The sequence below is a fragment of the Rhinolophus sinicus genome, linkage group LG03 (genome assembly GCF_036562045.2).
Source record: "Rhinolophus sinicus isolate RSC01 linkage group LG03, ASM3656204v1, whole genome shotgun sequence".
Lineage (NCBI taxonomy): Eukaryota > Metazoa > Chordata > Mammalia > Chiroptera > Rhinolophidae > Rhinolophus > Rhinolophus sinicus.
In genome coordinates this window covers 100,642,167-100,658,125 of record NC_133753.1, presented here as the reverse complement: position 1 = coordinate 100,658,125, position 15,959 = coordinate 100,642,167, and the positions used below count along the sequence as shown (strand labels likewise).

Below are 15,959 nucleotides of genomic sequence, written 5' to 3'. Positions count from 1 at the left end.
AGCTATTATCTATAAGTTCTAGGATATTAAATAAATTATGGTCAGGATGGGTGAACAGATGAGAAAATCTTATCATGGAAATATAAACAAAAATAAAGTGGAAATTCGAGAACTGAAAAGTACAGTATCTGAAATGAAAATCTCACTGGATGTGCTTAAGAGAAGATTACAGATGTCAAAAGAAAGAGTCAATGAACTTGAAGACAGATCAATAGAAATTATTCAGTCTGAAGAACAGAGAGGGAAAGAACATAACCTAATGACAATATCAAGCAATCTAACATGTATGCAAATGGAATCTTTTATTTTTTAATTTATTGGGGTGACAATTGTTAGTGAAATTACATAGATTTCAGGTGTACAATTCTGTATACATATTTATAAATCCCATTGTGTGTTCACCACCCAGAGTCAGTTCTCCTTCCATCACCATATATTTGATCCCCCTTACCCTCATCTCCCACCCCCCACCCCCCTTACCCTCTGGTAACCACTAAACTATTGTCTGTGTCTATGAGTTTTTGTTTCTCAGCAAATGGAATCTTGAGAGGACAGGAGAGAATAGGGCAGAAAAATGTTTGAAGGAATAACGAACAAAATTTTCCTAATTTGGTTTTTAAAAATTGACTTATCGATCCAAATGCACAAAGAACCCCAAGCAGAATTAAGAAAATCCTACGTGGTAACATCATAGTCAAACTGCTGAAAGATAAAGTAAAATCTTGAAAACAATAATCTTGAATGTGGCAGGGACCCCATTCATGGAGGGGTAAACAACATATGAGTACAGCAGACTTTTAACCAGAAACAATAAATGCCAAAAGACAATGGACCAACCAATCTGTATAAAGCACTGAAAGAAAAAAATCATCAATCCAGAATTATGAACTCAATGAAAATATTATTGAAAACAATGGAAAATGAAGTATCAGAGATGATGATGGGAGAAAATGGAACCCTTGTACCTTGCTGGTGGGAATGCAAAAATGGTGCAGCCATTATGAAAACAGTTTTTCAGTTCCTCAGCAAGTTAAACAAAGAATTACCATATGATGCAGAGATCCCATCCTAAGTACATATCAAAAAAAAGAATCGAAAACAGGTGTTCAAACAGAAACTGATATGTGAATGCTCATTGCAGCACTATTCACAATAGCCAAAGATGGAAACACCCCAAGTGTCCATCAATAGATGAATGAAAAAACAAAATGTGGTATATCCATATAATGGAATTTTATTCATTATTCAGATATATGCCACAACTTGGATGAAGCTTTAAAACATTATGCTAAGTAAAAGAAGCCAGACATAAAATGTATGGTTCTATTTATATGAAATATCCAGAATAGGCAAATCAACAGAGACAGAAAGCAGATTTGTGGTTGCCAAGGGCTAAGGGAAAGGAGAATGAGGAATGACTGTTTAATGGGTATAGGGTTTCCCTCTGGGGTGATAAAAAAAGTTCTGGAACTTGATAGTGGTGATGATTGCAAAACACTGTGAATGTATATAATACCACTGAATTATACACTTTAAAATGGTTAAAATAATCAATTTTATGTATGTGTATTTTACCACAATTTAATTAATTAATTAACTAAAATTAAGGCAAAATAAAGACTAAAATAACTTTTTTTTAGTTGAGAGAATTCGTTGCATGCAGATCTGCACTACAAGAAATGTTGAAATAACTTCTTGGGGTTGAGGATAAAGGATACCAGATGGAGGCTCGGAGCTCCAGGAAGAGATTAAAGATCACTGGAAATGCTAACTATGGCATAAATACAAGGCTGCTTTTTTCCCTCCTTCCACTTTTTAAAAAGATTATCTGGGGGGCGGCCGGATGGCTCAGTTGGTTAGAGCGCGAGCTCTCAACAACAAGGTTGCCAGTTCAATTCCCGAATGGGATGATGGGCACACGCCCCCTGCAACTAAAGGTTGAAAACGGCAACTGGACTTGGAGCTGAGCTGCGCCCTCCACAACTAGATTGAAGGACGACTTGGAGCTGATGGGCCCTGAAGAAACACACTGTTCCCCAATATTCCCAATAATTTTTTTAAAAAAAGATTATCTGACTGGTTAGTGCAAAAATTGTAATATTGAATTGTGAATTTTGTAACATATTTAGATTTAAAATGTACGACAACAGTAGCACAAAAGATAGTGGGGGTGGATAAATGGAATTGTACAATTAATAGTTTTCTCCAATTTACATGGAATAGCCCCATATTTACTCTGTTTAATACAATAAGTTAAGGTAGCGGACTGTAATCCTCAGAAGAACAACTGAGAAATGATACCGAGAAGTATAACTAAATTCCAACAAAGCAAAATATGCAATTTCTGCTTCCAGTCATACTAACTCATACTAACTTGCCCTCCCACCATAAACAATTCAACATTTGGACAAAATTTATGAAACAAATGCTCACAAACATTGAACGTGGCACAATGATTCCTGAGAGAAGAGAAACAAACAAGGTGATTCCTAGAGGTACCTTCTGGACCAGAGCACATGGAGAGGTGACTAAGTAGAACATGGCAATTTCTCTGAATTGAAGAGAAAGAAACCAGAGTTCAGGGAGGCTGAAGCAAATTTGGTGGACAGAATACCAACCAGAAAGTAGAGAATTGTGTAGAAAAATATTCATGGGGTCAAAACTTATTGAACTGTACACTTCTGTTGTGCATAAATAATGTGTATGTAATAAGTTGTATGTAAATTATACCTCAATAAATTTAAATTGTAAAATGTATAAGTAATTATTAAAAATTTAGAGAACATGTATAGCGCTGTATCTATGTATAGCCCCATATCTATAAAACCTATGCTATCAAATTCAGTTGATAACAATGAATATGCTATCAAAAATTTTCCCACAAAGAAAACTACAGGTCCAGATGGTTTCATTATGAATTCTATTAAACATTTAAGGAAAAAGTAATATCAATTTTACAAAAAAAAAAAAAAGTGCTTTCAGAAAATAGAGGAGGAGGGACATTTTCCTAATTCTTTTTATGAGAACAGCATAACCCTCATAACTAAAAACTAACAGACATTATGAGAAAATTACAGATAAATATCAAATATGGAAATATAAAAAAGAATAATACATCCAAATGAGGTTTATCTCAGTAATAATAATGTTATTCTCAGGAACAAAAAGTTGGTTTAGTATTCTAAATCAATGATATTTGTCTCATTAACAAATAAAGAATAAAAATATATGATCACCTTAATATAGATGCAGAAAAAAACATTTGACAAGATTCAGTACCTATACTTTCAACAAACTAAGAATACAAGTGATTATCTTCATCTGATAAATAGCATATGTGAAATATCTACTACTAACAACATACTTAATAATGAAATATTGAGAACTTCCTCACTATGACCAGAAACAGGGCAAATATGTCTGTTCTCAGCACTTCTATTAAACATTTTACTAGAAGTTCTAGCCAGCCCAATAAGGCAATAAGAAGAAATAAAAGTCATAAAGATTTGAAAGGAAGAAGTAAAAATGTCTTTATTCACAGAAGACATGATAGTTTTGGTAGGAAATCCAAAGGAATCAATAAATAAGCTATTAAAAATAATAAATAAATTTATCACAGTTTTTGTATACAATGTAAATATTTTAAAATCAAATATATTTCTATATACTAGCAGCAAAAAAATTAGAAAATGAAAATTTTAAAAGCATTTCCACTTTTTAAAAAGAACCAAAAATACAAAATATTTAGAAATCAATTTAATAAAAGACAAGCATGCTCTCTACTCTGAAAACTACAAAATATGGCTGAGAAAAAATTTTAAAAGCCTAGATAAACGGAGAGCTATACCATGTTCATGAATCAGCAGACTCATTATTAAGATATCCAGTCTTCCAAAATTGGACTATAAATTTATCACAATCCTAATCCCAACCCCAACAAACAGCTTTTTGTAGACATTAATAAGTTGATTGTAAGATTTTTATGAAAATGCAAAGGAACTAGGGTGGTCAAAACAGTCTTTAAAAAGAAGAAACTACAATTACATTCCATTTCATTCCCACTAGAATAGCTAACATTAAAAAGACTAACACCACCAAATGTTGGCAAGAATATGGAACATTTGTGACATACTTTGTGAGAATGTAAACTGTTAAAACCTCTTTGGAAAAAAGTTTGGCTATTTCTTATAAAATTAAACAACTCAATTTAAAATGGGCAAAAGTCTTAGACACTTCACACGCAAAAATAAATGGTATAAGAATGGCTGGTAATCATATAAGGTAGGCATAAATAGGTGCTCAACATCATTAGCCAGCAGGGAAACGAAAATTAAAATCACAGTGAGAGAGCATTTCACACCACTGCAATGGCTAAAATAAAAAAGACTGACAACACCAAATGTTGTCAAGGATTTGGAGCAATTGGAACATACTTTCCTGGTAGAAGTGTAAAATGGTAAAACCACTTTGGAAAAGAGTTTGGCTCTTTCTTATAAAATTAAACATATACCACAACCTAGCAATGCCACTCTTAGGGATTTACCCGAGGGAAATAAAAACATATGTCCACAGAAAGACATACACAAGAATGTTCACAGAAGCTTTCTTCATAAAGCCGAAAACTAGAAACATCCCAAATATCTATCCACAGGAGAATGAATGAATAAAATTGTGGTTGTTTATACAATGGAATAATACCCAGTAACATTAATGAATAAACAATTGATACACAAGTAACAGCATGAACACATCTCAAAAATTATGTTAAGCGAAAGAAACCATACACAAAAGGGACCTATACTATATGATTCCATTTATATGAAGTTCAAGAATAGGTAAAACTGATCTGTGATGATAGAAACTAGAACAGTGGTTGCTTAGGGGTGGGAAATATCTGGGAGATGATGGAAATGTTTATGCATTTATCAAACTCATCAAATTGTACATGCAAGATTAGTGTATTTCAGTGTATGTTAATTTTACCTCAGTTAAAAAGAAGATGTTTACAACAATGTTATTAATAATTTAATATTGGAAGCAACTTAAATATCTTGTAATAGCAGTGTAGTTACTAAAGTGTGTAACCAAATTCCGCAGCCACTAAAAATGATACTATAGAAAGTTATGTATTGACGAGGAGAGATGTTCATGACAACTTTTTTGAAAAAGAAAGTTATCAAACAACATGTACATTACAACTGACGTGTAAGCACAGAAAATGGGCTGGAGGCATTTCACCGAAGTGAGACTTGAGGTTATCTTAAGAGGATGTTTTCCCTTTTTCTACACATGTACTTGCTTTTTTAATAAGAAAAAATATATATTTCTAGATATATAAATATACTTATAGATAGAGATTCATAGATACAGTTAATTTTCATTATTTACGGTAGTTATGTTCTATAAAGACACCGGGAACTCTGAATTAGCAAATACTGAACCATTGCTCCTAGGGGAAGTACAGGGTTAGGCTCTTACCTACAAGCGTCCGGTCACAATATTTTCATCAACTGATCAATATGTGACCTTGTTTTATGTGTACTTCTATTTAAAAATGCCTTATTAAATATATATGGTTGATTCATTAACATTGAACTCACAGCCAACAGTACCAATGCCTGAACAAATCTCATATAACCCATGTATTTTCTCCAAAAGGCACATTATAGCTGTTTTGCACTAAGGAACAATAGACAGCCCTACGCTTGGGAACATTTTAAACAATGGGATCACCCCAAAAAGCATAAAAATGTGGAAAACATGGCATTAAACAGATCTTGAAAAGGACACTTGTTTGCAGTGTAATAGTTGAAACAAGAAGGCAGAGCCATTGCAACCTCAGTTGGGAGTACGAGAGTTGGGTGACTCAAATTGTTTGCCACTCTATGCATATCTGTGAAAGACCACGAAAGTGCCGCAAGTATTTATTGATTTGGGGGGTTTCAAGTAAACGTCAGCAAGTAGGCGAATTCACAGAATCTGCAAATAATTAGGGTCAACTATATATAGACATATCTATGAAGGATAGTATCCCCAAGCCTTTAGCCTGCACTCCTGGGGTATCCAGGGAGGAAAAAAAAAGAGGCTAGTAGGAAGAAGGACCTGGGGAGACACAGAAAGGAGAATGCAGGCCCAGAAAGAGGCCACCTGGGCGGCGGGAGCCTCCTCCTGTAGGCAGTCACGAGCCCTGAGTCATAAGACCAGAGGCCTGAGCACTTGGAAGGAAGACCATACATAGCCAAAGAAAAAAGATGCTTCTCCTGGCAAATCTCATCTGACCCAAAGCAAAACACACCTCTGAGAGGCAGCAATGGGACTGAGTGGGAATAAATGGCCCAGGATCCTCCACAGCCATCTTAGGAATGTGCTTCAACTCACAGGCACTGCCTTGATTTCAACTTTTGTCTTTATTGTTTCGTTTTCAGGAATGTAGAATCTTTAGAAAGGCTTTCAGAAGCCAGTCCCAAACTCAGCCCAGGTCCTCACACTCCCAGGAATCCTCACCAGCTCAGGAACCCTCGTGTTCACAGCTAGTAAGGAGACACTTGACCTTGACGCTTTCTGAAGGAGGCATGCCTCGCCCTTCGCCCTTCGCTGGACATGCCCTCTGGGCTTCATCCACTCATCTGCAAGGAGGCTTACCCAAAACATGGAAATAGGGCAAAAAGTTGATGGCCTCACCTTTTCATGTCATGCTAGAGCACCCTCTAATGAGCCTAAGTGCCACTGACTCCCTGGGAGAATGTCACTTTGTTTATTTACCACATATTACGGATTACAGCCCAGGTTCTGCAACATTGGATGTTAACTCATACAAAACTGGTGAGGTGCAAGTGATTTCTGCTCAGTAGAGAGGATAGCCCAAGGGTTTTGTTTTTTATTGTCCTATAGTGATATTATTTCATATATATATAATATACTTCACATTATATATATATATGTGTGTGTGTGTGTATATATTAACATTATATATAATATACATATATAATTTATAGACATAATGATATATAATATAAATAATATAAACATAAAATATAATGGATTAGAAAATGTAATGGATATATCAGTGATGGACTGACCTTACCCAGAGAGAGGTCCAGCCATTGCACATGGCTCCTGGGAGGTGATCTCTAAACCCTTGGAAGGGCCTGCCGATGAAAGTGGCTTTGTTGACCTGGGAAACTTGGGACATGCCAGTCTATGCTAACAATGTGATATTTAGGGCATCCATGGGCCACGCAGTGCCAGCTCAACCTCCAAAAGGGCTAGGAACAGCTCAGCCATGTAAGCAGTCATCAAGTGTATGAGGTCTGACAATTAAGTTCGTGAACTTGTTGCATCGATGTTGCTAACCTATTCTTGATATCAGAGGGATTATTCATTATGAATTTTCTAACTGGACAAACAGTTAACCAAGTTGACTATGTGGAAGTGCTGAAAAGGCTGCATGAAAAAATTAGACAACCTGAACTTTTCGCCAACAATTCATGGCTCTTGCATCACGACAATGCACCAGTTTCCACAGCACTGTCTGTGAGGGAGTTTTTAGCCAGGAAACAAATAACTGTATTGGAACACCCTCCCTACTCACCTGATCTGGTCCCCAATGACTTATTTCTTTATTGAAAGATACAGGAAATATTGAAAGGAAGACATTTTGATGACATTCAAGACATCAAGGGTAATACAACAACAGCTCTGATGGCTATTCCAGAAAAAGAGTTCCAAAATTGCTTTGAAGGGTGGACTAGATGCTAAGGTCAGTGCATAGCTTCCCAAGGGGAGTACTTTGAATGTGACCATAGAGATATTCAACAATGAGGTAGGTAGCACTTTGTCTAGGATGAGTTCACGGACTTCATTGTCTGACCTCATATACGTGACTGAGGGCCACTGACAATTCTGGCTCAGGGAACTTCCCAGGTTGGCAATACCCCAAGCACGTTGTCAGAAGTCATTGCTGGGAGAGGTTAACGCTGGGGGGAGGGCGGGGGACATCTGAACACTCTGAGTGTGGACCCCTCGTGGACTCTGCCCCCTGCATCTCTTTCCTGGGCTGATTTTAATCTGTCTCCTTTCACTGTAAGAAACCGTAAACATATTCATGAGTTCTGTGAGCCCTTCTAGTGAATTATCAGACCTGAAGGTGGTCTTGGGGCACCCCAATCAGCATATATATCAGTATCTGTAATCCTCTTTTGAATCAGCTTTGCCATTCTGTTGGTTCCCTCATCAAAGGAGTTCAATAAAACACATGCTCACTATTGACTTGTGTGAGAATTATGACTTAAACATTTTGAGACTTATACTTCATTTAGTAGTTCATTCATTTCTCTAATAAAGAGATTATGAAGAGAGATGAAAAACATATATGCTCTAGTGCTGCAGCGGTTTCCAGGAGACAGAGGAAGGGGCCCCTTTAGGCCGGGACCAGTAACCCTTAGAAGAACCAGACAGTCCTGCAGGGTGGCAAGAGGCAGACACACGATTATAGTCACCTCAGGCAATTGTGGGGGGCAGGTGGCCAGGGGGAGCCTGGAGGCTCTGGGAGCTGAGAGAAGGTCCTGGAAGCCTTCCTAATGCAAGGCCATGATGGTAAACCATTACTCCACTGGGCGGAGCCCAACGGAGCTCATTTCAGTGATGGTTGAAAATCGCCCAGTGAGTTACTTAAGGGTAAATCAATCACCTCTCTCGAAACCCTTGCCTCTCCAGCCTCTTGCAGAATCTAGAGAACAGGGCTGCTCTGTTCTGTTAGAGGGACGAGATATCTCTCCCCACAGCCATGCACTGACAGGTGCTCTGAGGACTTCATACCTCAGCGAGGGAACTGGTGTGAGTTGTGTTCATTCAACACATAAAGTACAGGGTCCTGCCACCCACGCCTCCACCTGGAGGAGCCCAGCCTCCCCTCACCCCTCACCCTTGAGCTCCCCCTTGCTCCTCCCCAAGGAAAGGCCCAGGGCAGTCCTGTGCTCCGAAGGCTACCCACCCTCCACTTCCAGGATCAGGCAGCTCGCAAATCAGGACCCTTTTATATCCCAACCCCTTCCTTCAGCTCAGCTTTGGGCCACAGGCCCCTGGAAGCACCACCATCATCACTATTACTGCTAGTTCTGTTGTTATGTTATTAGGCAGTATATAGTAAAAGCACATGTCTAACTTATAACTTATCATAACTTTATTATCACCTTGCTTATATTATAAAAGCATATATATATGACACAATCTGTAAGTTAGGTAATGAAAAAGATGAGAGGGACTAATTCTGTTAGAAAGTCAAGGTTGATGAGAACTACTGTTTCCAACAAAACTGACCCCTGAGGCTTCGGACTGGCCAGGTATACTGCGAACAAGGTGGGCTGCAAACCTGTTCGTTAGGCAGGCCCTGCTTTCCCAGGCTATGAGCACGGCAGAGATTTGCTGTTGGCCATCTCTGACTTCCATCCGAGTGCAGCTGTCTGGCTCCATCAGGCCCCAGAGCCAAGCTGAGCCCAGCCCAGGCATTGGAAGGACGGCTCGGCTCCAGGCCCCGTTCTCCTGTCCTCCCACTGGGCACCAGCCGGGCAGAAGGGCAGGGGCAGCCGGGAGAGGCCTTCCTTCTGCTGCCACCCACCAGGTTTATCTGCCTCATTCTACAACAGACGTGGCTCCAAGGCTGGTGGATCCCCACCTGCATTTGCTCAGAGCCCAAACTTCCTGCTCTGCCTGCCCCAATTTCTGGGTAAGTCAAAGCCAGAGAGGAAGCAATAGGCTGTAAGTCAAATCCTTTCCCCCAGGCCAGGCACATGGGTCTCCTCCATCGCCTACCCAAACTGTGCACACAAGGATCCCACCTCAGTGCCACAGGCAGGGTGGCAGACTCCCCCCAGTTTGGCCAGTCCAGAGCACTTGCTTCAGGTGCTTGGGAAAAGGAAGGAAGAAATGTGGAGGAACAAAGACATGTTCACAGGAGGAGGGCAGGGGAAGAAGCCCCCAGGACTCTGACGCCCAGCCCGGCCAGTGTCCCGTCCCCTGCCCTCTGTGCCCCAGTGGACTCACCCTCATCACAGTTGCTCCCGGTAAAGCCAGGGCAGCACCTCCACTCCAGCGCCGTCACCGTTCGGTAGGACACTCTGTATGTGGGTCTGATCAGAGTCCTGTAACTAACACAAGGTCAGCGTCAGGACAGTGTGAGCACCCAACTGCCCACCCCCAGACCCCACCCCTGCAGAGCTGGCCCAGCCCAGGCCCCTGGGAGCCGCCCCAGCTCTGTGCCACTGGCTGTGTGGCCCTGGGCAAGTGACCACCCCTCTCTATGCCAAGTGTGTTCTCGAGTTCCTTCCAGCTCTGTCTTCCTGAAAGTCTCCAAGGGTGAACACCTGTGATGAGGAAACATCCTGCGCACTGACTGCTATGGTCTGAAGTGTGTCCCCTGGAATTCATATGTTGAAGCCATAAGCCCCCAAGGTGACTGTATTTGGACATAGGGCCTTTAGGAGATATTTAAGGTGAAGTGAGGTTATAAGGGTGGGACCCTAATCCAATAGGACTGGTGGCTTTATAAGAAAAGGAAAAAAAGAGAGTCACTTTCACACACTGAGGAAAGGCCATGTGGGGACACAGCAGAAGACAGCTGCCTGAGAAAATAAATGTCTGTTGTTGAAGCCCACAGTCTATGATGCTTTGTCATGACAGCCCAATAATGAATATGGAAAAGAAAAATAACCTGCACAACTTCCAACTACCCACAAGTGACTGAATTCCAATCTTTTCCCCAATTTTTATTTCTTCTTGTTGATTCATCCAATGAACACTTATTAAGCACCAACTACATGCCGTACTGTGGTCATAGACTGATAAAACTGTCCCCACCCTCAAGAAAATCACAGCCTAATGGATGAGAGAGACTTCAATGACAACTTACAATCCAGCAGTTGGGACCCTTACGGCAATAAAATGTTCTGCAAACTGCTATGGATTCCGTGGTCAGATTTCATAGTCCTACAGTTTTGAATTTTTTCTTACAAATAAGTTTGATGCTTATTTTGTATCAAATTTATTTTGGAATTTTGTGAAACTCCAAGAACAGTGAATATAACATGTATGACCCAATTTCACAAAGAGGGCAGATTCAGCCTTATTATTTGCTTCTTATTAACATGCCTCATCATAATTTTGCTGCTTAATCAAGTTGGCACAACTTCTTCTCGAACGCAAAACTACGTGACTTCACAAAATCTGAATCTGCTGACACCAAGCAACTTAATCGGTAAATGGAAAAAAATATTAATTAACTGGTAGCAGCAGGCACGCTGTTTTGAGACGCACTGTTTTATGGGAAAACACACACCACGTCCTGAATTTCAGAAATACTGCACTGAATCTGAACAATCCTGTGACACTAATTTCTCTTAAAAAAAAAAAAAATCCTCTCACTCATGTTTCGTACACATTCCAGCAAATCAGCTTCCCTCTGGATATCTAAGAGGTGTGTGGCAGTGCGCAGCCAGGGGAAGGAACCTTCAAGCCAGGGGCCAGAAGTCTGCCTACAGAGGTGCCCACAGCTGAGTCCTGGAGAGCAAATCCAGGCCTTTGGACTCTCAAATCCCCGCACAGGAAGCAGCTGGTGTAGGCCCTGGGGGTTGGGTGTGGCAGAGCGTTGTAATCACCACTCCTCACAGCAGGTGGCCTGGTGGGATGTAGGTGGGTTGGTGAGCCTGCGTCCAAGGAGTACAAACACACTGAACTGCATAACAAACAACACACACTTTCACACTCATAACACAGATTCATTCACACACTCACACATCCAGTCACATGCATACACATACTCACGTGCTTTCACACACATACTCACACACTCAACACTCACATGTTCTCATTCACAGGCTCAACCCTCACACCTCCTTTCTGATGCCGGTCTCCTGGCCTGAAACGGGCCCACCTGGGAGAAGGGAGAAGCTTTAATTTAGTTTAAAAATTCCATTTTTATTGTGGTCATCATTTCACGATGTATATAAATCAAACCATCATGCTGTACATCTTAAACTTATACAGTGACACACACCAATTATTTCTCAATAAAACTGGAAAAAAACAACAAAAACAAAAACCAAAAAAAAAGATATCGATTCTAAAATTCATTCCTGGATTAAGATTGTTGCTCCAGCTGAGAGAACCTGAAAAGCTTCAGAATACACGCAGGGCTGACATGCAGGGCACAAAAGGGTCAAGTAGCTTGCTGCTCATGTCCTGCCAAGCGAATGTGATGCCGTGAACGGGTCCCCCCATAACCTCAGCACCATGGGGTAGATGGAGCCCTAGGCGGCAGGGCTCAAGCCCTGGGCTTTGGGCTCTGTCCTTAGTTCACCACTGGATTTGCACACATTTCTTAACCTCCCTGAGCCTGTTGCCTGGTCTGCATGGTGGAGACCAGGATGTGGAGCCTGAGGCTCGCTGGAAGGGCATGTGTGCAAGGCACTGGAAGCAGAAAGAGATACACAGGTGCTAGGTTTACAAAACGTAGATCTGAGCTCGTGCGTCTCGGGCTGCACCCTTCAATATCCCCGCGGTGATTAGGAGAGTCTGAGCCACCTGTGCAGGCCCTTCTCCAGCTCACACAGCCCCCTGTGCCACAGGCCACCCCTCGGCCTCCAGCCCGTGAGTTCTCCAAATGCGCCAGGCATTCTCCGGTCCGTGCCTTGAATGATGATGGTGATTAAAGATAATAGTAATACGGGTGGACATAAGAGTTTTGATTGAATGTTCACCACGTACCAGGCACTGTTCTGAGTGTTTTATATTTGTTGACTCATAACAATTGTAACAGGGGGACACTATTCCTATTCCTAATTTATAGATGAGAAAACTGAGGCACAAAGAGGTTAAGTAACTTTCTGAAGATCATACTGCTAGAAGGTGGTGGAAACGAGGTCCAAATGCAGGCAGAACTGGCAGAGCCTAGTAATATTCGTTTGTGTCCATTCAGTACGGGGGAACACTTTTCCTCCCTACAGCTGCACAAGGTACCAACCTTGAGCCCCTGAACCAGAGGGAGAGCTCGTCCTCCAGAGAAAGTTTTTCTGCCCCTCATTCTAAGGCCACGGGCCGGCCTGTCCCAGTCTGGGACCAGAAGGAACCAGATGGCCTGCGAAGTCCTAGAGCAGGGCACACCAGTAGGTGGCACTGCTTCATCAGCCCAGAGGGCTAGGGCTCACCGTGTCTGCCCCCTCGTCTCACCTGAAGGCCAATGGCAGGCTCAGTGTTGGTGCCTTGTCCCCCAGTCTGGGCAAGAAGCTGAAGAGGTTAACCTCCTGCGTCCATGAAGAACTCAGCCCTTCCGCTAGGGTCCAGTCCGCAAACCCAGTGGTCTTTCCAAAATGCAGACCCAGTTTTTATGACTGTCCTCTCTCAAAACCTTCCAAACTTTCAAGGCCAGTAAATAAGACCTTACCTACCTTGCCACACCAGCCAAGGCTATTCTACTTCCAGCACACAAGCTGTTCTTCCTGTCCCTGGGCATGTGCGCCTACCTGCCCTTCTCCTTCACTCTGCCTGAGAAAAATCCCCAAGAGCTTTGAGGGTGGGATTCAAATGTCCCCTCCTCCTCTGTGAAGCACCCCCGCCCCCTGGCCAGAGTTCACAGGCTCCCTTCCCAGCCCTCCCACGACACATGATACAGAGCTTGGTTTTAACCCGACACTCCTCCGTGCACTCAGCAGATACATACCAAGAGCCTGCTGTGTGCCAGGCGCTTGGGATACAAGAATGAAGAAGGCAGGCACACTCCGTCAGAGCTTGTGGCACTACGAGTCATATGTCACACATGAATGTGACCACATACGGTGACAAGTTCTATGAAGGGAATAGCACTGAGTTCACTCCTCACATTATGATGAAATTGTTTTCTTCTGTGATTAAAATATAATTTACATACAGTAAAATAGGTAAATCTGATGTTTAGCTCAATGAACTTATACCTATGGGGACACCAACACTCCCATCCCTCAAGTCTCCTTGTGCCCCCTCCATACTGATTACCCAGCCCCTACACATAACCACTTTTCTGACTTCTCTCACCAGAGATTAGTTTTGCCTGTTCTAAAATTTCATACAAATGGACTCTTACAGCATGCAATCATTTGTGTTTGCCTTCTTTCACTCATGCATTAGGTCTGTGAGGTTCATCCATGGTAAGTATAGAACTGTTTTGTTCCTTTTTATTGCTACATAATATTCCATCATATAAATATACCATTCTCCTGTTGATGGACATTTGGGTTGTTTCCAGTCTTGGGCTATGATGGAAAAAAGATGCTATGAGGGTGCTCATATAAGTCTTTGTAAACAGATGTTTCCATCTCTCTAGAGTATGTGTACCTCAGTATAGAATTGATGGGACACACGATGGATACATGTTAACTTGAGTAGATGCTACAAACAGGTTTCCATGACCTGTTTGGACGAACCCATTCACACACCTAGCAGCAGTGTATGAGTTCCAGTTGTTCTATAACCTTTCCAAGGTTTGATACTGTCAGTCATTCCAGCGTGTATGCAGTAGTCTCGTTATGATTTTAATTTGCAATTCCTGTTGACTAAATAAAGTAACCTCTTTTTGTGTTTGTCATTTGAATATCTTTTTTGTGAAGTGGCTGTTCAAGACTTTTGCCCACTTTCACATTGGGTTTTGTGTCTTTTCCTTATTGATTTGTAAGACATATATATTCTTTTTTTTTTTTACTATGGGATTTGGATTTTAATTGGTATAATCATACGTCATATATTTTATGGGATTTTACTTTTTTTTGTAAAGATTTTATTGGGGAAGGGGAACAGGACTTTATTGAGGAACAGTGTGTACTTCCATCAAGACAAGTTGTTGTCCTTCCAGTCTTAGTTGTGGAGGGCGCAGTTCAGCTCCACGTCCAGTTGCCGTTGTTAGTTGTAGGTGGTGCAGCCCACCATCCCTTGCGGGAATCGAACCGGCAACCTTGTGGTTGAGAGGATGTGTTCCAACCAACTGAGCCATCCAGTAGCTCAGCGGCAGCTCAGCTCAAGGTGCCATGTTCAATCTTAGTTGCTGGTGGGAAGGGGGGCAAAACAGAGCCCACCATCTCTTGCGGGAGTCGAACCGGCAACCTTGTGGTTGAGAGCCGGTACTCCAACCAACTGAGACATCTGAGCACCTGGTTGCTGAATGGCAGCTTATAGACTTCATTCTAGTTGTGGAGGGCGCAGCTCACTGGCCCATGTGGGAATCGCACCAGCAGCCCCGTTGCCCAGAGCTCGCGCTCTAACCAACTGAGCTACCCGTCCGCCCCAATATATATCTTTATAGGAGGCCTTTGTCACATATATGTATTGCAAATGTTTCCTCCCAATCTGTGGCTTGCCTTTTCATTTTCTTAAAGGTGTATTTATGATAATCAGTTTTTAATTTTGATGAAGTTCAATTTACAAATGTTTTAAATTTTATTATTTATTGGGTAGGAGTCAAGGTTCATTGTTTTTCATTTGGCTATCCACTTGCTCCAGCGTCAAGAACATCAAGAAAAAAGACCTTCTTTTCCCCCACTGAAGTATTTTAGCGCCTTGTTGACAACCAAATGATTGTTTAAATGTGGATCTGTTTCTGGACTCTGTTCTGTGCCATTGATCTATTTTTCTATCCTTGCACCAAAACCACACTGTCTTAATAAACGTAATTTTATGGTAAGTTTTAAAATCTGGTGGTAATGTAAATCTTCCAACTTTATTCTCCTTCAAGATTGTCTTAGGTTTCCCGGTCCTTTACATTCCCACAGATTTTTAAATTGACTTATCAATTTCTGCAAAAAATAAAAAAAAAACCACTATGATTTTGATAAAGATGACATAAAATCTATAGATCAATTTCTAGAGAACTGACATCTTAATAACACATTTTTTGTGGGAAACGAGTAAACTCATCATATCGCTTTTTATACCAAAGCGCG

General features: G+C 41.4%; 1 protein-coding gene across 3 annotated transcripts in view; it reads right to left on the bottom strand.

The window, feature by feature from the left end:
- The window catches only part of COL26A1 (collagen type XXVI alpha 1 chain), a 196,173-nt gene that overhangs the window by 103,695 nt on the left and 76,519 nt on the right, over nt 1-15,959 (bottom strand). For 2 of the 3 annotated variants that reach the window (XM_074328373.1, XM_074328372.1), the window contains exon 3: nt 10,042-10,145. In XM_074328373.1, the coding sequence (XP_074184474.1) occupies nt 10,042-10,145 (104 nt within the window). The remainder of the gene's footprint in view (nt 1-10,041; nt 10,146-15,959) is intronic. The other variant, XM_019752812.2, reaches the window with a different exon arrangement.